Source organism: Siniperca chuatsi, linkage group LG5 (genome assembly GCF_020085105.1).
Source record: "Siniperca chuatsi isolate FFG_IHB_CAS linkage group LG5, ASM2008510v1, whole genome shotgun sequence".
NCBI classification, from domain to species: Eukaryota; Metazoa; Chordata; class Actinopteri; order Centrarchiformes; family Sinipercidae; genus Siniperca; species Siniperca chuatsi.
Window position 1 is genome coordinate 30,958,550 of NC_058046.1, and position 27,342 is coordinate 30,985,891.

At 42.3% G+C, this 27,342-nt stretch overlaps 1 protein-coding gene across 14 annotated transcripts in view; it reads right to left on the bottom strand.

Annotated features, from left to right (window-relative positions):
• abca2 (ATP-binding cassette, sub-family A (ABC1), member 2) overlaps window positions 1-27,342 on the bottom strand; it is a 239,527-nt gene that overhangs the window by 179,323 nt on the left and 32,862 nt on the right. For 11 of the 14 annotated variants that reach the window (XR_006377943.1, XR_006377941.1, XR_006377942.1 and 8 more), the window contains exons 2-4: window positions 25,901-25,994; window positions 16,451-16,562; window positions 2,229-2,392 (exon numbers count right to left, since the gene is read on the bottom strand). Coding sequence is in view for 11 of the 14 variants with exons in the window: in XM_044195602.1 (XP_044051537.1) it covers window positions 2,229-2,392; window positions 16,451-16,562; window positions 25,901-25,994 (370 nt within the window). In the remaining 3 variants the exon portion in view is untranslated. Of the gene's footprint in view, window positions 1-2,228; window positions 2,393-16,450; window positions 16,563-25,900; window positions 25,995-27,342 lie in introns of those variants that run through there. The other 3 variants (XM_044195607.1, XM_044195606.1, XM_044195608.1) reach the window with 3 other exon arrangements.

Here is a 27,342-nt window from a genome sequence, read left to right on the forward strand (position 1 = left end):
TGAAATTTTGCAGGACTTATTTTACACCGCTGTGTTCCATTGTTATTGGGGTGTCACTGCCAAAGGTATGGAGTTTTAAAGTCTCTCTATTCACTAATGGCAATCCCAATGCCTTTACCTGTTTCTCCAGGACGAAGCTGTGCTGACTTCCTCCTTCCATCAGACAACGCACCTTCCTCGTCCCCTTTATTCCTTCTGCCCATGCTGTTACTGTTTTCAGAAGAGCTGTATTCTGCTTTCCTGTGCTTCCTGACAGCATCAGTTGTCTCTTGAGCACTATTTGGGGGTTGACACTTTTTGACATATTTGTTCACCTTTATCGCACAGCGTGGGGTGGTCCACACACGCTGCATAAAACACCCTTAGTTCTACAGAATTTGGCAACATGCCGTTGTCCTAGGCATAAGAAAACACCTTCCCATCTTCTTTAACCTTTCCTTTCGCATGCTGACTGTATTATCTGTACACACTTCTGACGTACGACTTGTGCTATCACAGAATAAACAGCCTTGGAGTTTGAGCTGCCTGTGTAGAGTGCTGCAGCTGAAGTTTGGTTTTCTGAACCTTCCTGAATCCGGTTTACAACATTGCTGGTAAGTGAAATGTCCTTATTAAGGCTTCCTGCTTTGGTTAAGTACATGGCATGCTCTCTGCTTTCAACTTCCTGTTGTAGGAAAGTGATGAGCTCAGGAACCTTCAGCTCATGCCTTGAACCTGTTTTGCGTGTATATGCAAAAGCAAGGTCGTCTGGGATCATCTGGAGTAATATGGGGCACAGCAATCCCCCATATGTATCTGAAACCACTCCTAGGGATTCCAAGCTTCTAATCTGGACTTTACACTCATCATGTTTTGTCTGCCTCCTTATGTGTAAAGCATCCTTGGGTGCCCTGAAAGGTACTATAAAAATGCAAGCTATTATTATTAGTATTATTATTATTATAATACAGCTGTCTTAAGGCAACAATGTCTGAAGATTTTTTTACTGGAGTCAAGTTCAACAATTCAGCCATGTGTGCACTCACAACTAAGTCCTTTCTTCCAAATCTCTCCTTAAGTATATCAGTGGCTGCATCATAATTGCTCTCCATTATTTTTAGCCCAGCAACGTCTCTTGCTGCTGGACCCACGAGATATGACTTCAGATATGTAAGCTTTTCAGTTTTGCTCAGCTCTCTCAGCTCAGTTCTCATGAAAAACAGAATTCCTGCCACATCGATGGTTTATGTACAGTTTGGGTAAGTATGGAAGGTCTGTTGGTCAGTCTGACTGAATTTGTACACACATCGCTCAGCCCAGGTGAGCCCCGTACACCCGTGGTCGCTTCTTCTCTCTCAATAATCTTTGTTGCATGGGCTTTCCAGAGGCTAACGTTGTCCTGCTAATCCACAGTTTTTACGATGTCCGTCTCCAGCTCGTCCATCAGTATCTCCTCTTCACTTCCCCCTTCTGATTCCAGGAGATTCTTTTCCTTAACCGACAACATGGACAGCGGGTCTCGTAGGCAGTCACAACTTATATCATCATCATCATTGCATGTTTCCTATTCAATTGCCCGCAGCAACTTCGCTGAGGACGCTCGTACAACTCTGCGCTTTTCTTTCAGTCTCTGTAAACGCTCCGTCATTTTCGCCAGTTCTTCTTTAGCTGGTAAACTAGTTACAGTTATTACAGCTAATCTAAGATTAATATTCTCTCCCGAGTTTCGGAACCAAATAAATCTGGGGACTTAACCATAACTTAAAAAATTACCGGAACACCACGTTTCAACTTTCAAACCACTACTGAACAAACTGTGAATTAATACATGACAAACACATGGCATTGTTTTGTTTACATCTCTCCCTTGCTAACAAAGTTCTCTCATGTAGATTGCATGACTTCTCTGTAACACTAGAAATTCTGGCCTAAACATTACTGCCACCTTGTGGCCTATATTAGTCACTGTACCAATTTTTTAATTCACAATCCAACAACTGAATAAACATTTATAATATTTATTATTTAATATACCATTATAACTTAACTATATGGATAACTATGAATTAATGTATCAATGAATTAAAGATACAACAGCATAATTTCAGCTTGAAATAACCTTCTTCAGCCTCCAGATTTTATTTAGGAGTTCTGAAACCATGCTCATTACTTCATCATTAGGTGACAGAAACCTGGAAGAGAAAGTCATCACACCAACAGATTAGTCAAAGCATGACTGTATGTCAGACCTTGGCTGTTGTTGAAGTTGTAGTCCGGTGGTAAAGGGGTGGAGTTGAGACTCTCCAGGTGCTGCTGCAGGGTCTCCAGCTCTTGACCCAAACTGGTCCGGTCAGACATGAAGAGTCGATTCTGTTCAACCACTTCACTGATCCGCTCTAGCAGCTGGGTTACACTAACAGAGGGAGATTTAGAAATTTTAAACATTTGTAAAACTGCACAGAAGAAGAAACTTTGTCTCACTGTTAGTCCTTTTTTTCAAGATACAGTACTCCATTTACAAATAACTTGGCATAAGGAAGCACACAAAGTATCGAAAGTGTTTTTATAATGCATGATTCATTTTAGGTTCATATGATAAAAACAAAATGAGGGATAGAAGAAAAAGAAAGGAAGAATAGACGATGGGAAGAGGATTGAAAAAAGTGCTCCAAAGCTCACTAATTAACATGTTATTTCTCATTTGTTTAATTTGTGCAAAAAGTGTAAAAATGGCACATTGTGTGTGTGTGTTACAGGGGGTTATGTGCTGAGCCCTTTATTTGCCGGAAGCAGTGAATTCCTGAAGTTTTAGTTGGTTGCCTGGCTGGAAATTTTGTTACCTTTGGTTTCTCCTGTTTTGAGTCTTTGTGCTAAGCTAAGCTAATTGGCTGCTGGCAGAAGCTTCATATTTAGTGCTAAGACATTAAGTGTTACCAATATTCTCATCTAACTCTTGGCAAAAAAGTGAATAAATGTATTTCGCAAAATGTTAAATGTACCATTTTTACCCAATTAATGAAATTATATCCTATTAAAAAACACCCGTGCACAAGATTCTCTGTCCTCGCAGTGGAACTCTTTTTAAATATTTGTACTGAAAAATCATGGATTATGACTATCAAAATTGATGCAGCAGAACCAGATATATCATCTTTTTTTATTTGACTCTTTCTTCTCCCTTATCAAAACATGGTGCCTACATTACGAACAATGTAACTTGACTGTCAACAGTTTGGTTGGAGATTCAGATATCTTTACAACACCCCAACACCTGGAAACAGACTTTGATGTGTAAAATCGGTGGAGTTACCCTTTAATGTTGCTCATGCGGCAACAATGTTACAAAGCCTCTAAGGGCTGTGGGGCACCTCTCAAGCAGCCAGGCTGAGGACAGGGAGATGAGGAGACAAGATCTGCCATTCCTCCAGTCGGAGGCGGAAGAAACCAGATGACAGCAGAAAGACTTTCAGGATGTGTTTCTGTCTGTTCTTTGTCAACTTGGCCAGTTGCTGAGCCAAAGAAAAAGCAACACTGCCCCACCACTGGACTAAAGACTGCCGTTTGCCCCTGTTGTTTTTGTTGTACCTGTTCGCACATATGTTGTATTTTGTACATTGCCTCGCTTATTTGTGTTTTACACATTTTTTTGCACATCAATAAATACTTGTTTAACCAAATGTGTGTATAGTGGCTGTTCTTGTAAATCTGAAACAATTATAAGAACTCTACACACTTTAAATCACAACGTCAACAGGTAGGCTAAATACCTGATTTCTGTTGGCAAAATATTAAATATTTCAGCAGTAAGCGAGACAGTGTGCCTAGTACTAAGGTTGCACCTTAATTGAAAATTTGATCACTTTGGTCAGATGTTATAAAACATTTATCAACACTTAACTATACTATACATGTATATTACTATCTATGCAAAAGGGCACATAATGCTTATGCTTGTCTTACCATATTCTAATATTTACAACGCACTAGTAGTAGTGGTGTCAATTTCATCATTATACACCAGTAAACTGCTGAATTGCAGGTGATGTGTTTAACAAGTTAAAACAATAGAGTTATGCAGCTGTGACCATTTTTATTGATAAAAAAATGGTAGTTAAAATACATAGACATATAAGGAATGCAAATCACAAATTTTGAAGTTTGAAAATGCTTTTGTAAAATAAGTTCACACATCTTAAGCTCTCTAAACAGTAATCTGACACTCTACTACAGTGTGTTCAGAAACCTCATTAGACCTGTACATGTGTCTTGCCCCTTGGCCTCCACAGTGGATGACTGTGCCCCGTCAGGCTGGTTTACAAGTGTGGCACCCCATTCTTCTCTGTACTCATCACCATTCATTTCACAGAGGTTATGCAGAACACAACATGCTAGCACCATGGATTTGACCTTGTGTATGTTGCAGTCATTTTGTTTTAGCAAGTACCTCCATCTGCCCTTCAGTCTGCCCAAAGTGTTCTCAATCACCACCCTGGCTCTGCTTATTTTGTAGTTGTTGCTGTTGCTGGGGTGTCAGTCGTCCATTGTCTGTGAAAGGTTTCATCAGCCAGCTTTTCAAAGGATAGGGTGCTACACCAAGGATATAGTACCCCACATCATGGCCACAAATGTTCGCTGTTTCATCAGGGAGTAGAAAACCCATATCCACCTTGACAAGCGCAGCACTCTGGCATCATGCAGGTTCCTTGCCGCTCTGATAAAAAAATTCAAAAAGAGACCCCTTCCATCCACAACAGCCTGCAGGATGATCGAACGCCAGCCCTGGCGGTTGAAATACTCTGTGTGGTATTCCTCTGGTCCAAGAATGGGGATGTGTGATCCATCAATTGCACCAACACGCTGTGGCAACCCCCATCTTTGCTCAAAATATGTCGCCATTTCCTTTAACTTGTCACTGTTTGGTAACTTAATAACTTCTGACATGTGTACCTTCTCAACAGAGGAGCAGATATCGTGTACACAGTGACACCGTGGTAATGCCGACTCCAAATAAATGAGAGATGCTCCTGTACTCTGAGTTGGTCTCAAGTTTCCACAGTGCAACAGTAATTCTTTTTTGAATGGGTACACAATAGCAGTAGTTTGTGTCATGTCTCCCCAGTTCTGGCTGCAACTGATGGTGAAAGCTGGAACCACAGTTTCCCACCACTCCGTTGCTCTATTGTATACCCAAACGGGTGCCGAAACACGACGCATTCTGTAGCACTCGCATATCTGAAACACACACAAAGGTGTCAAAAATAAGTCGATGTAGTATACAATAACATTATATCACAGTTGTGATTTCATTTATATATTAACAGCTTACAATTCCTGTTCTTTGTGCCAGATGGCGTGAGTCTGTCTCAGCAATTTCGCATAATCGCCGCAATAGCTCGTAAAATCTATTTTCTTATTTTTTGTCTAGCATTTCTGGCGTTGCTTTACTATTACTCTTCTCCAGCATTGACTCAATAACCCCATTTGCAAAGTAGTAAATCATGATCAACAGCAGCACATCTTGAATCTCCATTGTTTACAGTTGTTGCAGTGTCGCACAAATAATGCTGCCGTTTGTCGCTTTATATGATGTCAACGTCTTCTTCCTCTTCTTCTTCTTTGGTTTTACTACCTACTGGACTGGAGTGTTGTTGTATAGTCAGACAAAAATGACAGTCAACGGACTAATATGCCTAATCTTCGAGGGGCTTTAGACTGCTGTGGAAATGCAGACAACAATGGGCTGCAGGAACCTTTTAGTTCCTTGAAAAGTAGTTCCTGGGAATAAAAGTTCCGGGTACTTTGGGTGGAAACACAGCTATAGTTACATTGTCTGGGCACCATGGATATGTGTAGCAAATTTCATGGCAAGCCACCCAATAGTTGTTGAGATATTTCACTAAAAGCCAAAAATGTAAAGCTGCTGGTGGCGCAAGAGGAAAGGTTATTTGATCCCCAGATTTAACCTCTGGGGATCACAAAAGTCTGTATAATATTTAATGGCAATCCATCAGATAGTTGTTGACATATTTCAGTCTGGACCAAAGTGGTGGGCCGACCAAAAGACTGACATTGCCATCCGTAGAGCCATGCTATTAGCAGGGCTAAAAATCATCATAATGAATAAATAAAAATACAGAGACAATGCAACTCATATACAAAACGAGTGACAACACAAAATAAGTTTCTGGGGGGACACTAAAAAGCCAGCTGGTGCAGAGTAAAACACAGTAAACCAAAATAAGCTTAGCTTGAACTAACCACATGTTTAGGCATAGTAGACCAAAAAATAAATATTACAAAATATTATTCTGGTGTGTGCTGGAACATTTATTTTTTGGTTTACTATGCCTAAACATGTGGTTAGTTCAAGCTGACTACTTGTCAGTGGTGTTGCAAAATGAGCAAGCAAGGTTTGTTTAGTTTTAACATTCTGACTGCATGATTCTGATATTACTGGAAATATTGGCTGTACACTTAGTGTTGGCCTTTTACTACTGGTTTAGTATGCAAAATACAGGGTTTTTTGGATGCCTTAATTAACACCTTGGACCCCCTGAAACTTTAAAATCGAATTTTGTGATGTTTCAAAAATTAAGTTAATCATTTTATACTTATCTATATTCTTAAGTTTACTTGCATGTGTAAATGTTCAAATGCAAGGAGTAGTGAATAGGCAGCTGATGTATACTGGTGCTGCAGCTGCTGGCATGGATTCCATGCTGTTACAGTTGTGCAAACTATAAATATAGGCTAATTAATACATTTATATATATGTGAATGTGTGGGTGAATGAGAGATGCATCGTAAAGTACTTTGGGGTAAAAGCACTATATAAATACAGTCATCTTACTAAACAAATACATAAGAATGGGGTTTAAAGAGTTGCTAGTTAGCTAGACTCCAAATAATCGCACTGTAAAATTTGAAATATTTTGGAACAGTTTACCTGTTTGTAGAAAAGCCTAAAAGATCAGTTACCTTTAAAACCTGGTGGTGTGTCTAGATTTAAATGATTAATTTAACTTTCCATGCTGTACCAGCTGTGTGTTAAACATACAGTATTGTATGTTTAACACAGAGGCCTGTGTTACGGACAGATCAACCGGAGACACGGTGAGGATACTGAGAACGTTTTATTTCACACACAAGAGATATGAATGGATAGTGATAAAGATACCGTCCCTGATACAGATGGCAGAAGGATTCTGGAGATGAGTGGATATACACGGGACCGGGAACAGGAGCGACACACTAGGGAGACTGGAGACACACAGGAGATGGAGCAGGAGAGACACACTCGGGATATCGTGTCGAGGGTGAGTCCGTGAAGTAATGAGGAGTTAAAGTGCTGTCCTTCATTTCAACGAGACCGGACACAGACTGTGGTGAGGAGTTGGAATTTATGGAGGACTAGAGTGGCTGATTATGTTCAGGTGTGTGATGGGTGACAGGTGCTGGGAATTAATATTCAGGTGAGGGAGTGCGGTGTGTGTGTGGTGAGATGGAGCCTGGCGTGTCTGTGACAGTACCCCCCCCTCACGGTCCGCTACTGAGGACCGGGGACCCCGACGTCGTGGCGGCCTTCCTCTTCCTCGGGGGACAGGTCGATCAGGATGGTTAGAGTGGAATTCCGTCAGAAGAGAGGGATCGAGGATGTCCTGTCGGGGAACCCATGACCTCTCCTCAGGACCGTACCCCTCCCAATCCACCAGATACTCCAGGAAGCCACCACGTCGTCGGGAGTCCAAGATCTCACGGTTCCATCCTCTAGGATCAGCGGTAAGGGGGGATCTGTCGTGTCGCCAGGCTCTGCGGAGAGGGGAACAGAAGGATAAAACGGTTTGAGTAGTGATACATGGAAGGTAGGGTGAATCTTGTATTGTGCCGGTAACTGGAGCTTGTAAGTGACAGGATTGATCTGTTCAATTATGGTAAAGGGACCAATGAATCTGGGACTTAGCTTTCTGCAGGGCAGGCGCATCCTGATGTCGCGGGTGGATAACCAGACCTTCTGGCCGGGTAGGTACCTAGGAGCGGTGGATCTCCTACGGTCGGCCGTCAGCCTGCGCCTGCAGAGTGCTCTCCTGAGTTGACGATGAGCTGCGTCCCAGACCCTCTCGCTCTCTCGGAACCAGTAGTCCACGGTCGGAACCTCCGAGGGCTCCCCGGACCATGGGAAGAGAGGGGGCTGGTAACCGAGCACGCACTGGAAGGGAGTGAGTCCAGTAGCTGGTTGACGTAGCGAGTTCTGAGCGTACTCGGCCCATCCCAGGAACTGGTTCCAAGAGTCCTGATGGCCATGGCAGAAGGTACGTAAAAAACGCCCAATTTCCTGAATCTTCCTCTCCGTCTGGCCATTGCTTTGGGGATGGTAACCAGAGGAGAGGCTGACGGTCACACCCAGGAGTGAGAAGAAGGCTTTCCATATCCGGGAGATGAATTGTGGACCTCTATCGGAAACTATGTCCTCCGGGATCCCATAGTACCGAAAGACATGATTAAAGAGACATTCAGCGGTTTCCGTGGCCGTGGGTAGTCCTCGGAGTGGAATGAGACGGCAGGACTTCGAGAACCGGTCCACGACCACAAGTATACAGGTATTGTTGTTAGATGGAGGGAGATCTGTGATGAAGTCCACTCCCAGGTGTGACCAGGGTCTGTTGGGCGTCGGAAGGGGACATAATTTGCCTGTGGGAAGATGACGCGGAGACTTAGACATGGCACATTCGGTACAACCCTGTACGTACCTTCTCACATCCCTAGCCATACTTGGCCACCAGAAGCGTTCTCGTAGCAGCGAGAGGGTTTCATTGGCCCCAGGATGACCAGTGCCCAGAGAGGTATGAGAAGTGTGGATGAGTTGGTTTCGCTGGGTTCTTGGAACATATTGAAGACCGGGGGGACAGCCCGGCAGAGTGTTGGTTGAGGCATTGGAGGAGGGAACTGAGTTCTCAGACCATTGAATGGGATTTATGAACACGTGTTGGGGAAGAATGGGTTCTGGATCCTCTGTGGAGATTTCAGGAGCGTGTAGGCGGGATAATGCATCTGCTTTAAAGTTCTTGGAGCCGGGACGATATGAGATGTTGAATTGGAATCTGGTAAAAAACAGGGCCCAGCCTGCCTGGCGCGGGTTGAGACATTTGGCCTTCTTGAGATACTCTAGGTTTTTATGATCTGTCAACACGGTGAAGGGATGTTGGGCGCCCTCCAACCAATGCCTCCATTCCTCTAATGCCAACTGCCAGCAATTCTCGGTCACCGATGTCGTAGTTTCTCTCTGCCGGGCTGAGTTTCCGGGAGAAGAAAGCACATGGGTGGAGTTTGGCTGGGTTTCCCTGAAGTTGTGACAGCACAGCTCCTACCCCAGTAGTAGAGGCGTCCACCTCTACTGTAAACGGTTTCTCGGGATCTGGATGGGTTAGGAGCGGTGCACTTGTGAAGGTTCTTTTGAGGAGGTTGAAAGCTTCTTGTGTGGCTGGTGGCCAGGACAGAGACTTGGGCTTATTGTGAAGGAGGCTGGTCAGGGGATGGACTATCATGCTAAACTTCTGTATGAAGCGACGGTAGAAGTTGGCAAACCCCAGGAATCGTTGCAGTTCCTTTATTGTGGTTGGAGTGGGCCAATTCCGGATGGCCTCCACTTTCCCCTCGTCCATCTGGATGCCACTGCCACTGATGACATAACCAAGGAACTGCACAGATGACTGATGGAATTCACATTTTTCAGCCTTGAGGAAGAGGTGATAGCTTCTCAGATGTTCTAGGACCTCTGCAATGTGCTGGCGATGGTCTGCCATGCTCTGGGAGTAAATCAGGATGTCATCAATGTATACTATAACAAATTTATGAAGGAACTCCCGGAGCACCTCATGAATGAAGTCCTGGAAGATGGAGGGGGCGTTGGCCAGACCGTAGGGCATCACTAGGTATTCGTAATGACCGGTGGGTGTTACGAAGGCTGTTTTCCATTCGTCCCCCTCACGTATCCTGATCAGATTGTATGCGCTGCGGAGGTCCAACTTGGTGTAGACAGTGGCACCGCGAAGTTGTTCCAGCGCAGCAGGGACGAGGGGAAGTGGATACCGGAACTTGACTGTGATCCGATTGAGTGCTCTGTAATCCACACAGGGCCGCAAGCCTCCGTCCTTCTTGGCCACGAAAAAGAAGCTGGAAGCTGCTGGAATAGTGGATGGTCTGATATACCCTTGTGCTAGGGCCTCCTCAATGTACTCCTTCATGGCTTTCTGTTCTGGAATGGATAATGGATAGATCTTTCCATGAGGCACTGGTTCACCCGGTATGAGGTCTATAGCGCAGTCCCATGGCCGATGGGGGGGTAACTGGGAGGCTCTCCTAGGGCAGAATACATCTTTGTAGGCGACATAGCAAGGCGGGATTTCCACTGACTGCTTCTCTCTGGGACTTTCGATGGATGTTGTGCACACAGGAAGCCTCTGAAGGCTGGACGAACAGGGTCTTGGTCGGCAAGGGAAACAGTCAGGAAAACAGGAATTACCCCATTTCAACACTTCACCTGTAGCCCAGGATATGATGGGGTCATGTTGTTCTAACCAAGGCCGCCCTAAGATTACCTCCACAGTCGAGTCCTCCAGAACCATCAAGTGCTGTTGTTCCTCATGCAGTAGACCCACCCGGAGGGTTACAGGACCGATCGCCCTCTGAATGCCTCGGCGGTTGATAGTTTTCCCGGTTATGGCGTGAATCTGTTAACTGGTGGGTGTGAATGAGGTCTTGATGCAGAGTTGGCGCCAGAGGGAGCCGGAGATGAAATTGCCGGCTGACCCGGAGTCGATGAGTACTGGAAGGGACAGGTTAGGAGTCACCAGGATTATTTCAGTTGACAGAGGTTTACTACAAGGGATACTTGGAAGTATGGCACTCACCAAATAGCGTGGTGGTCTCACTGGGCAGGTGGCCCGATTGTGTCCAGAAGGTCCACAGTACAAACACAAGCCCTGGGTCAGCCGTCTCTGCCGCTCCACCACGGTTAGTCGGTTGGAGTCTAACTGCATGGGCTCGGGTTCGGGCTCAGGAGAGCGGCGCCTCTCTGGCTGACGGGGGTTGTGTGTGAGTGGATGCTGGTCCTGGTGTTCCAGTAAACACGTCTGCATACGAGTGGCCACACGAATGGCTAACTGAATAAACCGTTCGAGCCTGATGGTATCCTCGTATGCAGCGAGATGCAATCTTACCCTGGGTTCCAATCCCTGACGAAAGGTGGTAATAAGGGACTGCTCGTTCCATCCGCTGGCTGCCGCGAGGGTTCGGAATTATAGGGCGTAATCCTGGACTAACCGCTGACCTTGCTTGAGTTAGATATAATTTTTCTCCGGCTGAGGAGTCTCCGGCTGGTCTTCCGAACACCTCGCGGAAGTGGTCCAGGAAACTTGTCAGGGATTGGGTGACGGGGCCGTTTTGAGACCAGATGGACTCTGCCCACTGTAACGCTCTTCCCTGTAGCTGGGAGATAACAAAAGCTACTTTGGAGCGTTCAGTGGGGTACAGGGTAGATTGCATCTCCAGGACCAGGGAACATTGCAGAATGAATCCATTGCAATCCTCCGCCAAGCCAGAGAAGGGCGGAACTGCTGGTGTTACCGGAGCGGAAGCGGCGGAGGTGGATGTGGATGATGGTGGAGCGATGAGGCCACGGCGCAGGATATCCACCAGCTCCTGGAACGGATCCGTGGCACTCATGCTGCAATCCTGTTGCGTGGTGCGGTCTTCTATTACGGACAGATCAACCGGAGACACGGTGAGGATACTGAGAACGTTTTATTTCACACACAAGAGATATGAATGGATAGTGATAAAGATACCGTCCCTGATACAGATGGCAGAAGGATTCTGGAGATGAGTGGATATACACGGGACCGGCAACAGGAGCGACACACTAGGGAGACTGGAGACACACAGGAGATGGAGCAGGAGAGACACACTCGGGATATCGTGTCGAGGGTGAGTCCGTGAAGTAATGAGGCAGGAGTTAAAGTGCTGTCCTTCATTTCAACGAGACCGGACACAGACTGTGGTGAGGAGTTGGAATTTATGGAGGACTAGAGTGGCTGATTATGTTCAGGTGTGTGATGGGTGACAGGTGCTGGGAATTAATATTCAGGTGAGGGAGTGCGGTGTGTGTGTGGTGAGATGGAGCCTGGCGTGTCTGTGACAGCCTGAGTGTGATCCTCTGCAAACAAGTTTGCATGAGCAGGTGGAATCACAAGTGAACATAATCCAGTGAAAACATGGAGGTCCTTCTGCCTCTGCAATCTGCACGTTCACAGCCTTTATTTATTTTTTCATTTTTCAATCATTATTTCCCAGGGGTTACCAAGGTTTTTACCTCCACTGCCCAGCAGCAGCTCTGAGCCTATTTGATTATCGATCAGGTGAGGAATTTATGTAGAGTTGGGGCGGCTGTGGCTTGGTTGCAGAGGGGTCCTCCACCAATCAGAAGTTAGGCGGTTCAATCCCTGCTCCCCCCAGCCCACATGTCAAAGAGTCTTTGGACAAGAAACTGAACTCCTGAGGGCTGTGCCTTCAGTGTGTGTGAATGATTAGTTTGTTTGAACTGATGAACAGCTGGCACCTGCCATCAGTGTATGAATGGTGAATGTGATATGTAGTGTGTGAAGTGCTTGTGTGAAGTGGTCGGAAGACTAAAAAGACGCTATACAAGTACAGTCCATTTACCATAATTGCGTGGTGGTACTTGAAATGTGCAGCTAGTACAACTTATGAAGTGGCACATACAGAGTTTGTTCATCAGTTTTTAGTGCCCCCCGGCAACATACCTTGTACTTTGCTTATGTTCAGCATGGCCAGTGCACTGTGTTCTCAAACAATTTCACAACTAATGTTTTACTCTTTGTGCTGCTTTGCATTGGGCAGCACAAAGTCACTATTCATGCTTGGGTAGACGGTTCTGTGTTTACACTGCTTTGCCATTTTGACAAGCTAAGAGGAACAAACACTTTCCATTAATATCACAATGAATTATTTTGCCACCCATATACAACAGTAAGGCTCAATGTCTTTAATAGTTTTTGGACAACAGTGGAGCTCTATAGCATAAGGAAGAATAAGATATATAAAGGCTTTGGATACACACACACACGTTTTCAGGGAAATTGTTGATAACAATGAATAGATAGAATAACACCAGTCACATCATTTAAAGATTAACACAACACCTCCTGAAAATCTTGTTTTTAGTGACCTCCAGTGGTTGAAGCGATGTACAGGTGCACTGCAGGGTACGTTTGACCACAGCCATCAGCAATGCTGTTTGGTCAGAGGTGAAACAGACAGTGAAACACTGTTGTTCAGCCTGCTGTTAAGTTACTCTTGTGTTTTGTTGTGTGAAATTTGACATGTTTTACCATCAATAAAAAAGACTGTCGTCTTTAAAGAATTTAGTGTAAATGATGAAATTAGTTAAAATAGAAAATTGTATTTACTAACATCTGCTGCTTATATTGGTCACTGCTTTCTTTGTGTGTTAATACAGCCAAACACACAATACTGTGTCTTTATTTAAATGTAACAAAATGGGTCATAATGTCAGTTTAAAGCTGGAGGACAATAGAAACTTGTGTGATGACAATAGGAGATTACAGTACATTTTAGGGATTATAGACCCTATTTTCATGGCAGCGCAATGGACGATGCAAGCAGCGCTCTGATTTTTTTTTCCTGACCTTGAAATTTGCTTTGCTGTCTGTGTGGTATTTTGGTGCCCAGCGTAGAATGCACAATGCACAGGTGGGAGGTTTGTTCAGATGAGGCAGCACAAAGCAAGTTTATTTTGGTGGAAATTGTGTCTTAGACTTTGTGTCTTAGACACAGCCCAAGGTGGGAATAGGGCCTGAGACGAACACAGACTTTCCAGTATTTGAGTTCGTTAAAAAGACGGTTAAAATCCTGTTTTAAAACTGTGTGTATGGGAAGAAATGTTCGGTGCAAGAGTGGGTGACATCATCGTTAGAGTGGTGAGCAGCTGTAAAATCTTCTTAAAAAATTATCTTCAACTTGCTCTTACTTTCACTCTTCATACATAATTTTAAGTTCAAATCGTAGGAAATCTTTGGGTGGTCATAGACATGTAACTATGGAATCAAACAGACTTAAACATTTGGCACTGTGAGCCTGAAAGTGACGGGAGTGCCAACCATCTGCCCGACTGACTGCAGTATTAACTGAAAACAGAAATGCCTTTTTTGTCTTCCCTCCTCAAATTCTAACTAATCCATTTAAATCCATTTCTCATATTTTTACACTATTAACATAAAATCTACATTAATGCGTTCAGCCGATTCTTTTGTCTCTTACGATAATAGAATTTTAGCTACTAAGGTTTTTAAGTTATAAGCAGGATTGTGAAAAGTATCATTCATTGTGCATGAATGATATGAGCTCACCAAGGGAAGTTCTTAACATTTGTTCTAATGGCAATAAAGTTAACTCAACTCAATTATGGCTACGGTGAGCAGATAATACAGCCTCATACACCTTCACTCACACCTCGACAGGTGGAGATGCACCCACCAGTTGTGGCTGTGGCTTTTGATGGTTTTTCAACAGTAAAATACTTTAGGGAGAACTTTTAACTGTCTTTTAACTTTTAAAATATTGTGTTGTTTGAGATTTTGTTACTGATCGATTTAACTAGTACTTCCATTTAAATTTATTAAGCAGCTGGTATTTGTTTTTGTTTTTTATTGTTCTGAATGTAGGTTGTGTTTCATCACTAAGTACATTTCCATCACCTGTATTCATGCATTTGCGCAATAAAAAACCTGAGTGGAAACTATACAGAAATTATAAAAAATGTAAAGACAAAAGCCTGAACAGTGAAATAGCGCCAAAACTACATCAGGTCTTGCAAATCTCACATGAGTGTGAGAATTGAGTTTGAATCTGAATCCTGGTGTCCTACTGGACGAGACCCACAGAAACTCAGGAAACTCCAGTGACGCGGCCATGACGTCACCAAGACTATAAGATTCAGAGCACAGCGCTTGTCCCTCGCCATTCCACTGCGATGCAAGTTGCTACAGGAGGTGATCGGCTATAATCAACGTTGAACTTGACCTAGGTGAAGGTCTTAACTCGTTGAATGAGAAACAGACTGTTTTTGTGTTTGCTTAACTCATTTTTGGATCCTGAAGGAGGTCATTATATACTTTGCGATCTCACATACTTGCAGAAGGAAGACACAGATTTAACTCTTTTCTTCACGAAAGAGAAGGATAGCCGCTGAGCCCCGCTCTTTTTCCAATAAGCCAACTTTATTGATCGGTGCTAAAGTTAAATAAACTCTATTGTACCTTTTTTAAAGAGCAGTCGCCTGTGGTTATTTGTGTATGTGTTGTAATTGGGGCCTGTTGTGGCGGCTGTGGCTTAGTGGTAGAGCGGATCGTCCACCAGTTGGAAGGTTCGATCCCGGCTTCCCCCAGCCCCCAAGTGTCCTTGGGCAAGACACTGAACCCCAAATTGTTCCAGAGGGCTGTGCCTTTGCTGTGTGAGTGTGTGTGAATGATGAGTTACTTTGATGAGCAGTTAGCATGCCATCAGTGTATGAATGCGTGTGAATGTGATATGTAGTGTATGAAGCGCTTTGAGTGGTCGGAAGACTAGAAAGAAGCGATACAAGTAGAGTCCATTTACCATAATAACAGCTGGTTGCAACAGGCAGTATTATGTAATTTAATTTAGTTATTAAATATTGGCATTTCTAAGTGGACAACCCCTTTTTGACACTGTATGCAAGGTTTGGTTATTGGTCCCTGATCCCAGGGTAGTGCCCCGTAATTATTACTCCTTAATAATAATTGTATTAATATTAATAATGTTATTAATATTAATAATTATATTTGATATTTGCTAATAACCAGACCTGCCTTACCAGATTCCCAACACAAATAAATCATTATGTATATAAAGCTTGTCACTTAAACATCCACTGAAGCTTGAGCTCCACAGAAGAGATAAAAAATAGCAGCAGATGAAAACATCAGATCTGTGTGGATACTCAAATTAATACATGAAACAAACAGAAATGCCATATTTCTATCAAGTTGAGGTCCGACTGGCGCTCTTGTAATTAGAAAATCTCATTGTGCCCTCTTCTTCTGCAATAGCGGCAATTATTTTATCTTTCGCTACAACGAGGTATATAGTAGAAATACACTGTTCACATTACAGTGTAATCTACCAGGAATGTGCATTTGCGTGTATTTGATTGGCCATTGCAGTGCCTTGCCGGATATCGTCAAGTTGCGTTGCAGCAAAAGTTGAACATGGTTCAACTTTTTTGTATAATCTTAGTGTTCTCACAGAATTAATGTAAAAAAAAGAAGAAGAAACAAATCACTCAAGACAAACAACTGCTATAAAAAACACTAGTTATGAGACTGATACGTAATTGCTGACAAAATCTACTCACGTGGAGTTCTTGTACTGCAGGAAACCAAACTCATCCCTTTGTCCATCTGGGCACAGTGACTGCATGATGGGAATGATGCCAGCCGAGGTGAGTGGGGCTGCACTGTAAAAGACTGGACATGAGGGAGGGAAAACAGGGGGTAGGATGGACAAAAAGAGAAAAGACAAAACCACAGACAAACGAAGAGGATATGGCAGAGGTAGGCAGGAGGGTGGCAAGGGAATATAGATACATATGCAGAAAAAGAGGATGAGGACCAACAGGTAGGGGGTTTGTCATAAAAAGAAAACCACAGGACCAAACACGACAATGAGAATGAAAAAGCAGAGGGAGAGATTCTGTGTTAGAGTTGGACAGGAAGAAAGATGTCAGACAATCCACTGCAAAGGCAGCACAGCAGCTAATGGTCAGAGAGGCTTCCACATGTCAATGCTGAATATACAGGCCTTTCATCATTTTGCAACAAAATGGCCCATATTTTTCCTCATCTATCCATAAATGCTGGCTGGAAGAGCTCTCGACCAGGAAAAAAAGACAATTCAGCTCTTGTTAATAGCCCAATGTTTCCATGGTTACTGTGCTGCTGAAGCTTGTCTGTGAGTGTGGATCCTATGCTATTGTCCTACAGCTCACTCTCGCTCTCATATCATCCATCTTATCCACCTATTCCTTTCTGAGAAATAGAGGAAAGGGCAAAGAATCATGTCTGGTGCACAAATACATCTGTATCTGTAACAGGTGTATAGAGTAATTAATTATTGGCAATACTATATTACAGTTGTAATGATATAAAGTATATCTTCATGTTTTATAGGAATACAGAATATGAAGAATGTTTTTGTTATATTTATTGGTGTTATATTTATGTAGTATAAGAAGTATTTATTTATTAATACTTCTCCCTTACTCCTTAAGTTTTGAAGACATGTATAAACAATATGCCTATGAATGATTTGTACATATATATGAATCATTTATAAATGCTTTATAACACACCGTAAGGTTCTGTTCATGTGTGTAATTATGTCATTAAATATACTATATAAAATAAATAAATAAAACTATACTGTGTTATCAATCATTCATTAACAGTTAATATACTAGTTATGCCTCCCAGGAATTCTAATTGTTGACAAATACGTTAATAAACACTTATAAACGTCCTTATCTGCACTGCACTGTTAATTATGTGTTTGATTACAAATGCTAAGCACTTGGGTTTAATTTCAGAAATAAGTCCTATCAAAAAAAGAAAAGAAATACAATACATATTGTTGTGTTTCCTTTTTATGTGGGCATTTATTGTCATAGTTAAATGGAAAACATGTTAAATGACAATTATTTAGCCTTTTCTCTTTAGTAACTGAATGAATAGCTTTTCATTGTGACATGAATGCAATGTTTGTGCACTGTCGGATGGTATAAATCAAACAGCCAAATTCGCTCTTTAATAACATTAAATGATGAAATTGATTTACTGGTGTATTCACTGTGAGAAGCGGGGACAACCGTCCCTCACACTCATGACGATCATTAATTAAAGCTTTAACAGCAAAATAGGTTTTAAAATCCTTCAGTGATGCAGCCTGTGAGAGAACACTCTTTTTCCTTTTTCCTTGCCATCATAACATTTTTAACTCACCTCTTTCTCTCTCTGCCTAATATTTCAAGAGCATTGTGGCTCTTTCCGTAAATGTCCTGACATGTCTGAATAAAGCTTTAAGGAACATTAACGTAAGACACTGCTTTAATGTGTGCAGCTCTCTGCTGCAAGCATAAAACCAGGAACCTCCTGTAAAAGAGATTTTTAATCTCAGCAAGGCTCTTTCCTGACTACATAAAGTTATATATACCTCACACCTATATCTCTAAGGAACAAAGACATTTCCCGAACGGGTTTGTTAGAGTACATTAACCACCCCAAAAATCTGGGTTTGGATCATGATTTTAAAATCATGAACAATTTTCTGGTACAATAGAGAACCAAATTATTAATTAAAAGAGTGAGTACAAATGGGAACACCTTAAACTGTGTTTTTAACAACCTCTAAAATGAAGGAGAATATTCAGAACAGGAGAACATAAGGCAGCAAAATAAAGCCAGTGTGTAGTTTTAGCGCTTGATTAATTCTCAGGAGAAATTAAACTCTCTGACTCTCAGACTCTCATCTGCATAATTATAATTATATGGAGTATATCATTGATTTTGATAGTTTGTGGTTAAAATGTACACCAGATATTTTTAGGACCCTTATTTACATACTCTGTATATCACTCTTTTTCAACATGGAAGGAGGAAGAGAACAAGGAAGAGACACGGATTGACCGTTCCCTACACAGAGAGCAAGATCGCTGCTGAGTCCGACGTCGGCCGCTGTTTTCCTTTGCTGCCCCAAAAGGAACAGTTTCGCCATTGAACCCAGCTTCGTCAGCGTTCGAGTCTGAGAGAAACTCCGCCGGACAAATCCAAATAAACTTATGCATCAATCGTTAGCCGAGAGCGATTTCAAATAAGAGGCTTGTGTCTGGGCAGAGATAGATTTTATAACTGTATGTTATTTCACCTAAGTTTCATTTTTGTGAATTGTGCTTTGCTTTTTGGAAAGTGACGGACTGCTGCGTTCAAATTGCTGTGTGTTTTTCTTTGTGTTAACACGTTCCATTTTGTATCGGTAACACGCTGTTGGGCCGTTTTAACTTTGTTAGCTTTAGCCACTGTGGGAGCTAAAAACTGTGCTTTATCAGACTAAGGTCCAGTAACACGACCATTGTATGAAAGTCTGCTGCCAGATTACTGTGTGATAATGGGACAGCGATTACGCTTTGCCACGGCATTTGAGATTCCTTGGGCCTCACTCTGTGTGCTTTCCTCTCTCTTCTCTCTCCACTAACCCACACACCTTTGCACGTACATTTACACACTTACACACATCTCAAACTGCCCAGATAATGTGGTAGCTTAGCCAGTTAAGGTGCACGTTATCTTGAAGACAAATAGAGCTTGTCCTCCCATTTTAGCTCTGTCCCTTTGTTTGAGATTTGCGGGCCTGCCCACTATTTGGCTTTGTACGTGCTTCACCCTTCACTGTCTCCCCTTTTAATGTAAAATAGTACCTTAAATATCAAAATTTTTAGGTGGACAGCCACCTTCTAGACTGTTTTTCATGTTTGGTTATTGGACCCTGATCCCAGGGTGGTGCCCTGTAATTACTAATCTATATTAATAATATTCATAAATACTTTTATTAATATTCATAAATATCTTTGAAATTTCTGCTAATAACCAAACCTGCCCTACCTGAATCCCAACAGAATCCATCATTAAGTTAAACATGAGAGACACAACACGCTGTATGGAACAAGAATTACATGGAATGAACAGCAATTCATTAAATTAAGACAGTTGTTTTCACAGACTCATTCAAATACACAAGATGCCCAATGAACTCTGTGCCTACAAATCATCCAAACACACAAAAACCACAAACCAAGACACACAGTTAGGGACTGCACATTTAAAGTCACAAGAAGCAAATAAATGTCTTGTTTAATTCAGCATATTTTAGGACACTGCAGAGAAACAGAATGCAGTGAAGGCCTGTTAGAAGTTTATTTTTAAAATTCTAAAAGAAATAATGCAATCAAAAGGACGACAATATTTAGCAACATAATTATATAATGATTTGTTGCCCATTTGTTTAGAAAGGTGACGGTGTGAATTACAGATTAGATTATTCCACATACAGTATGTATTCATACAACTGTGCTCCTCTCCTCTTTGATTTTGAGATCATTTCAGCAAGTCCCCGGAAACTTAATTTGTTTATGTTCAAGTAACAAAGTCCTCTAGTGGCTGTAGTAATTATAACTAGAACAAAGGAGGAAGTCAGGTGACGTTGTTATAAAGCAAAAAGTCTGGATGGATTGCTTAAAAACACAATAATAATTATTGTAACCATGATGGCAAAGGTCACCTAACCATAACTAAGTACTTACTTTAACCCAAACCAAAATTTTAATAAAAATCTTTCCCTAAACCTAACCAAGTTTTTTTTGTGCCTAAATTTTACACCGGGGGAACAGCTGATCACGCTGAAGCTGAGCGGCATGGCGCCCAGGACAACCAATGTCCCCACTGAGATCTGGAGGAGGACACACCGAGGATGCAGAGGTGGAACGAAGTGGCAAGGGAAGAGAGAGGGGTCCAGACAAAAGAGACTTAAGAACAAGAGATTTAAGCTGTGTCTGCCTTCTCTCGTCATGGGCAACGTGAGATCACTGGTGAATAAAATGAATGAGCTAACGGCGCTAGCTGAGTCAGACGGAGTTCCGTGAGTGTAGTTTGATGTGCTTCTTAGAGACATGGCTACACCGGGATATCCTGGATCATAATGTTTCCATCGACAGCTTTTAGACTGTTTGGGCCAACAGGGATCACACCGGGAGAGGTAAGCGGAAAGGCGGCGGGCTTACTGTTCTGATCAACAACAGATGGTGTAACCCTGGTCACGTTACTATTAAGCAGAGTATCTGTAGCCCAGACATTGAACTGTTGTAGTTGTTTACATCCCCCCCTCTGCTAACCCGGCATCGCCATGCAACGGCATTCAAACCGCCATAGCACAACTCTAGACTCAACACCCGATGGGTCAGACCCATCCTGGACCCCCTTCAGTTCACCTACCAGCCCCAGCTTGCTTTTAACACCATCTGGCCAGCCCTGCTGGGTGAGAAGCTGGCAGCGATGCAGGTGAATGCCCCCTAGTGTCCTGGATTGTGGACTACCTGACTGGCAGACCACAGCATGTGCGTCTGCAGCACTGTGTGTCGGACTGTGTGGTCAGCAACACTGGGGCCCCTCAGGGGACTGTTCTCTCTCCATTCTGCTTCACCATCTACACCACAGACTTCAGCTACTACACGGAGTCCTGCCACCTTCAGAAGTTTTCTGATGACTCTGCTGTGGTGGGAAGTATCAGCTGTGGTGACGAGACTGAGTACAGGCCTGTGGTGGATAATTTTGGCTCATGGTGTGAGCAGAACCATCTGCAGCTCAATGCGACAAAGTCTAAGGAGCTGGTTGTAGATCTACGAAGGGCCAAGGCACCAGTGACCCCAGTTTCCATCCAGGGGGGTCAGTGTGGATATTGTAGAGGATTGTAGAGGAGATGTAGAAAAGTATCTGGGAGTACACATGGACAATAAACTGGACTGGGTTAAGAACACTCAAGCACATTACAGGAAGGGCCAGAGCCGCCTCTATTTTCTGAGGAGGCTGAGGTCCTGCAACATCTGTCGGACAATGTTGAGGATGTTTTATGAGTCTGTGGTGGCCAGTGCTATCCTGTATGCTTTTGCATGCTGGGGCAGCAGGTTGAGGGTAGCGGACGCTAACAGGCTCAACAAACTGATCCGTAAGGCCAGTGACATTGTGGGGGTGGAGCTGGACTCTCTGTCGGTGGTGTCAGAGAGAAGGATGCTGGCCAAACAACATGCCATCTTGGACAGTGTCTCCCACCCACTCCATGACGTGCTGGTCAAACAAAGGAGTACCTTCAGCGAAAGACTCATCCCCCCCAAAATGCACCACAGAGTGCCACAGGAAGTCATTCCTGCCTGTGGCCATCAAACTCTTTAACTCCTCCCTCTAAGTGTTAGTCTATATGACCTTCAGTCACTAAACATCACTGCAATTCTTGAAATAATTGTGCAATATTCTCTGTTTAATACTCCTGTGCAATATACTGTTTTCAGTTTAAAATTCCCTATTTATTGATATTTATTCATACTTCTATTACTGCTGTGCAATATCCATCATCTCATAATCATCTTAATAAGCTACACTTAACTTGACACTACTCATTATTTGACTATTACTTATTACTTATATTATAACATTGTATTATACCATACATACTTATCAACCTCTAAACCCACTTATTTTAGCTTTTATACTTAAATCCACTTTGTACTTAATTTATCTTACCTGTATTATAGTGTATTATATTTTGATTTCCTTAGTACTTCTATTCCTTCTATTCTCAAGTGTGCATTGACGTGATAGTGAGCAGCTGTAACGAAAGAGTTCCCCCTCAGGGATCAATAAAGTATTACTGATCTGATCTGATCTGTATTATATAAGAGCTTATAGTACCCTATTACCCAACTAGAACACTGCACTCCCAGAGTGTACTTCTGGTTCCTAGAGTCTCCAAAAGTAGAATGGGAGCCAGAGCCTTCAGCTATCAAACTCCTCTCCTGTGGAATCAGATCCCAGTTTGGGTTCAGAAGGCAGACACCATCTCCACATTTAAGAGTAGGTTAAAGAGTTTCCTCTTCGATAAAGCTGATAGTTAGGTCTGGCTCAGGTGAGTCCTGAACCATCCCTTAGTTATGCTGCTATAGACCTAGACCGCCGGGAGACTTCCCATGATGCACCTTTCTCCTCCTCTCCCTCTCTATCTGTACGCATTCTTATCCCATTAATGCATGTTACTAACTTATCTTCTCTCTCCCGTAGTTTTGTGCCTTCTCATCTCTCTCCTCTCTCCTTGTGTCACTTTCAGTAGGTATTTCTGCCTCCAGAGCTGCAGAGTCTGGATTTATGTGTTGGGATTTACAATGGTTAAAGGAGGGCACCAACTTTAACCTTTAGGTATGATCAATTAATTAATCAATTAATTATGGCTATCAGAATTATCAGATATCAGAATAATAATTCTGACCTGTTTTATAGTGTTTATAGTGTATCATATCGTTTTCTAGTACTTTCTCCTGTGTACACTGACGTAAAGACGAGCTACTGTAACAAAGAGTTTCCCTACGGGGATCAATAAAGTATTTCTGATTCTGATTCTGATAATCATAAATAACTAATGAATAAAGTCCTTGGGGGCACCACTCTTCTTAAAGAAGAGAAATTATTTGATTGAGTCTCATAAAATACACTAAACTATCAATTTGGAACTCAGATTAATAATTAAATTAATAACTATAACCAGAATTACCACCAATTGCCAGCATAATTATAGACAAGCATTTATTTAAAAGATGAACAAAGCAAAAACACGTCACAACAACAAATCCTCAGAAAAACACATCAGTACATGTACATCATTAACTTAACGGTCCTGTGCTTAGCCAATTACACTGTTACTCTATGCTATGCCCTATATTATTATAGGGCATAGCATAGAGTTACCGTCTGTCGGGAGGGAAAGAGAGATTGCTTTGGGCAATGCTGCTTGGTTAACCGGCGGTCCGTTGTAGTGTACGGGCCAGGCGAGGGAGAATGGTGGTTCTGTTGAAGAATAGTCTTCTGCTGTGCAGTGTCCATTTTCAGAGATCGAAGGAAGCCGGTCGCTCGTCTTTGTTAACAGAGTTGTCAGAGTTAACAGCTTGGCGTTAACTTGCTTCGTGCTGTCAGAGTTAACAGCTTGGCGTTAACTTCCTTCGTGCTTCTTAAAGTTAGCTGGCAGGCTTTGTGCAATAGCCGTTGGCACTAAACTTTATTGCAGAGATCTAACAGGCCTTCGCAGCGCTGCAGTAAATCAGGAGACTTCGGGTCTGCTGTGTGTTTCTGCTCCGAGCAGATTACACGGCGGTGGTAGCAGACAACCTGTCTGCTGCATGCTGGAGGCAAAGCCAGGAGGAAAGAGTTCAGTTGGGTGTCTGCTGGTGAGCAAGCCACACTGAGGGGGAGACAGCCATGGCTGTCTGCCACAGTAAAGAATTCCAGGACAAAGAGAGTTTATGGGCAGGTAAAGAACAGAAATTTGATTACTTCTTGTTTCTGAGTCGTGCATTTGAGTCTTTTGCCAGTGTTACTCTAGACATTACAGGCGGAGAAATCAGGAAATGAGCTACGGACAAAACTGCGAACTTGAAGATATCTAAAGAAGTACCCTTTAGGAAGTGAAAACTTATTAACTAATTGTTGAAAAGATGCAAAACGGCATCTACATATAAATCTTTCACAGTTTTTATTCCTAGCTTAGCCCAAGCAGAGAAGGCACTGTCCACTAAGGATGGGGGGAAAATATGGTTTGCTGCCAACAGTGCCCTAGTAGAAAGTGACTGAAGGTCAAAGTGGCGTCTAAATTTAACCCAAATTTTAAGACAGGATGCAACAATTACATTATTCGTGTAAATAGAGGTTGAGGAAAGGAGAGATGAGTGCAATAGGACTTTCAATGTTACCGAATGGGTGGAATTTGCCTCAGTAGTCAACCAGGTTGGAGGAACATCAAGGTTCTCATACTGGAGCCAGTAGTTCAGGTTTCTAATATCTGCTGCCCAGTAATAAAACAAAAATATTCGGCAGTGCCATTCCACCTAATATATTAGGCCTCTGTAAAAGCTGTTGCCATAACCTGGGAGTTTTTTTATTCCAAATAAATTCAAGAATGAGACTATTTACAGAAGAAAGGAAGGAAGAAAGATTGGTATACATTGAAATAAATAAGAAAAATGTGGAAAAACGCTCATTTTAATGGACTTAATTCTAGCAGCAGTAACAGACAAATTAAGGAGGGACCATCGCTCAAAGTCTAATTTTTTCCTCTAAACATTGCCTAGCGTATCTTCCACATATACACCAAGATAAACATAACCAGAGCTAGCAGTTTTAAATGGTAAATTGGATAGTGGGTATTCTCTATCAGGCTTGTTGACAGCAAATATCTCACTTTTGCTAAGATTCCATTTATACCCAGAAATCTTACTGAAGACATGATATGAACATTTACAACGTGAGTTACAGTAAAAATATGACTCAAATAGCGAATGTGGGATTCAGTCAAAATAAACCACAGTGTGTGTGTGTTCATGGAAATGAAGGAACATGTCTCCCAGTGCAACAGTGTGGCTCATTTATGTGTTTTTGGACAACAACGGCGCTCTATGGCACAGAGAAATAAGATCTATTAGGCTTTGACACAACACTTGTTAGTAGGATACATTCATTGTTGATTTGGCTTTGCAAATGGGATTTGTTGACAATAAGAAATAAATAAATATTGCCAGACTTACACTTTAATTTCAGTCACATTCACACTGTTATTGAATGTAACTGCTATTTAAAGACATGTTATAAACATGTATAAAATAGTATTCATGACATTAACCATGACTTATTATTATTTAGTGTAATAAAGAATAATTTTAAGAAATGACTAAGAATTTTAGATGGTAAATCTGCCACCGTTATCACTGTAAATAGCATATGTGCAGTGTGAGAAAGTAAACCTTTACAGGTGTAGCAACAGGTCAATGGTCAACTTAGTAGTAGAAAGTACAATGTTATTAATACTGATAGGAATGAGGGTCACAACTATGAAAATGAGACCCAAGTTGCAATAAACCGGAATTTTCCTTTAAGAATACGGTAGGTTTTATTAATATGACCCATCCCTCTGCTGTCTCTGTCAATGTCGTACTATGTCTACCTACCTTCCTTGACAGGAATCGCTGGCTTCTTCAGCCTCAGACCCAGGAGGATGAAGAAGAGGACCAGTGGGATGAAGATCTCAAAGGCCAGCACCCACTGGATGGGAAAAAAACAGAAAATTGACAAGATTTGTGCTAAATTTCCAATGAAACCTGGCCAACGCTGAGTCCAGTTTCAGTGCTGTGATCCTGCTACAAGGTTAACCTCAGTCACAGTTCTTTAACATGAAATTCTTTCTGTCAGTTCTCATCTCCCTGATCATGGATCACCCTGTGGAATAGATTGAGTTTGCCTACTGTCACATATTGAGCAGGGAAGGGGAGGGGAGGAGAGGAAATATTATTTTGATATTTAAAGATAGCAAGTGCACTGAGTCTTTTTCACAGTTAAAAACACCAACAGAAAGATGAGTCTGTACGTAAATGATCTAGCATTAGCTGCACACATAATTTTTTAATCGTGTACACTGATATTGGCCTAACACAATTAACCTAACCTCAGGCACTTAACAGTGATGAAGTAGATGCAGCCAGAGAACAATAGGACTGATTACTGATTACTGGGCCTTCTTGAAACTATTAGGTCAGTTTCAGGTGAAACTAGCTATTAACAGATACTCAGGCAGATTCCCTCCTGAGGGCAGGGCTTATGTAACTCAGAGTAGCTTAAATTTCCAGTTCCCGTCCAATTCTTTCACAATTGAGAATGACTTCTGGATGGGAGCCGAAACGTCTTGATTCTGAAAACAGTGTCCAGATGACTACGACTGAAACCTTTTCTACAACCTAACACTATGTTCCCAAATAACAAAATGGCAGACTTTAACATGGGAGTTCACTGATCACTTCCTGTTTCCTACCGACAATCAATGTTAGTTTCTTTTATCCATGATGGTGGCTATTCTCTAACCATAACGAAGTAGTAATTTTAGCCTAAACCATGGTCTTTCCCTAACCAAGTTGTTTTTATGCCTCAACCTAACCAAACCTTAACCATAGTGCTGTCATATCATAAAACAGATTTATTTACCAACAGTGATTTGGATCCAACGGTTTTGGAAGGTGTCAGATCAGAATTCGCTTATATGTGTTGTTCTAGAGGCCATGAAGAAATTACTTTTTTTTTGTTGTTTAATTTGGAGGTCTTGTTGACATGTTCACACCCACTCATATACTTGTAACCACACAGGATATTCTGCCCTCCTCCTTTTCCCACTCATGCAAATACAGCATCTCTTGTCACTCCAGTTTGAACCTACATATACAATGCTACATATACTCAGCTGTCAGATGTTTTCAGCTTGCTCTGCTGCCACAAAGTGTCCAAAAATCACTGACTGCAGTTTTAACATCAAAGCAATGAGTGCTTGGCATTAAAGATGGAGCCCAGAAAATATGACTTTAAACATACTACTTTGAAGAATAACTTCAGTTTATTACAACTT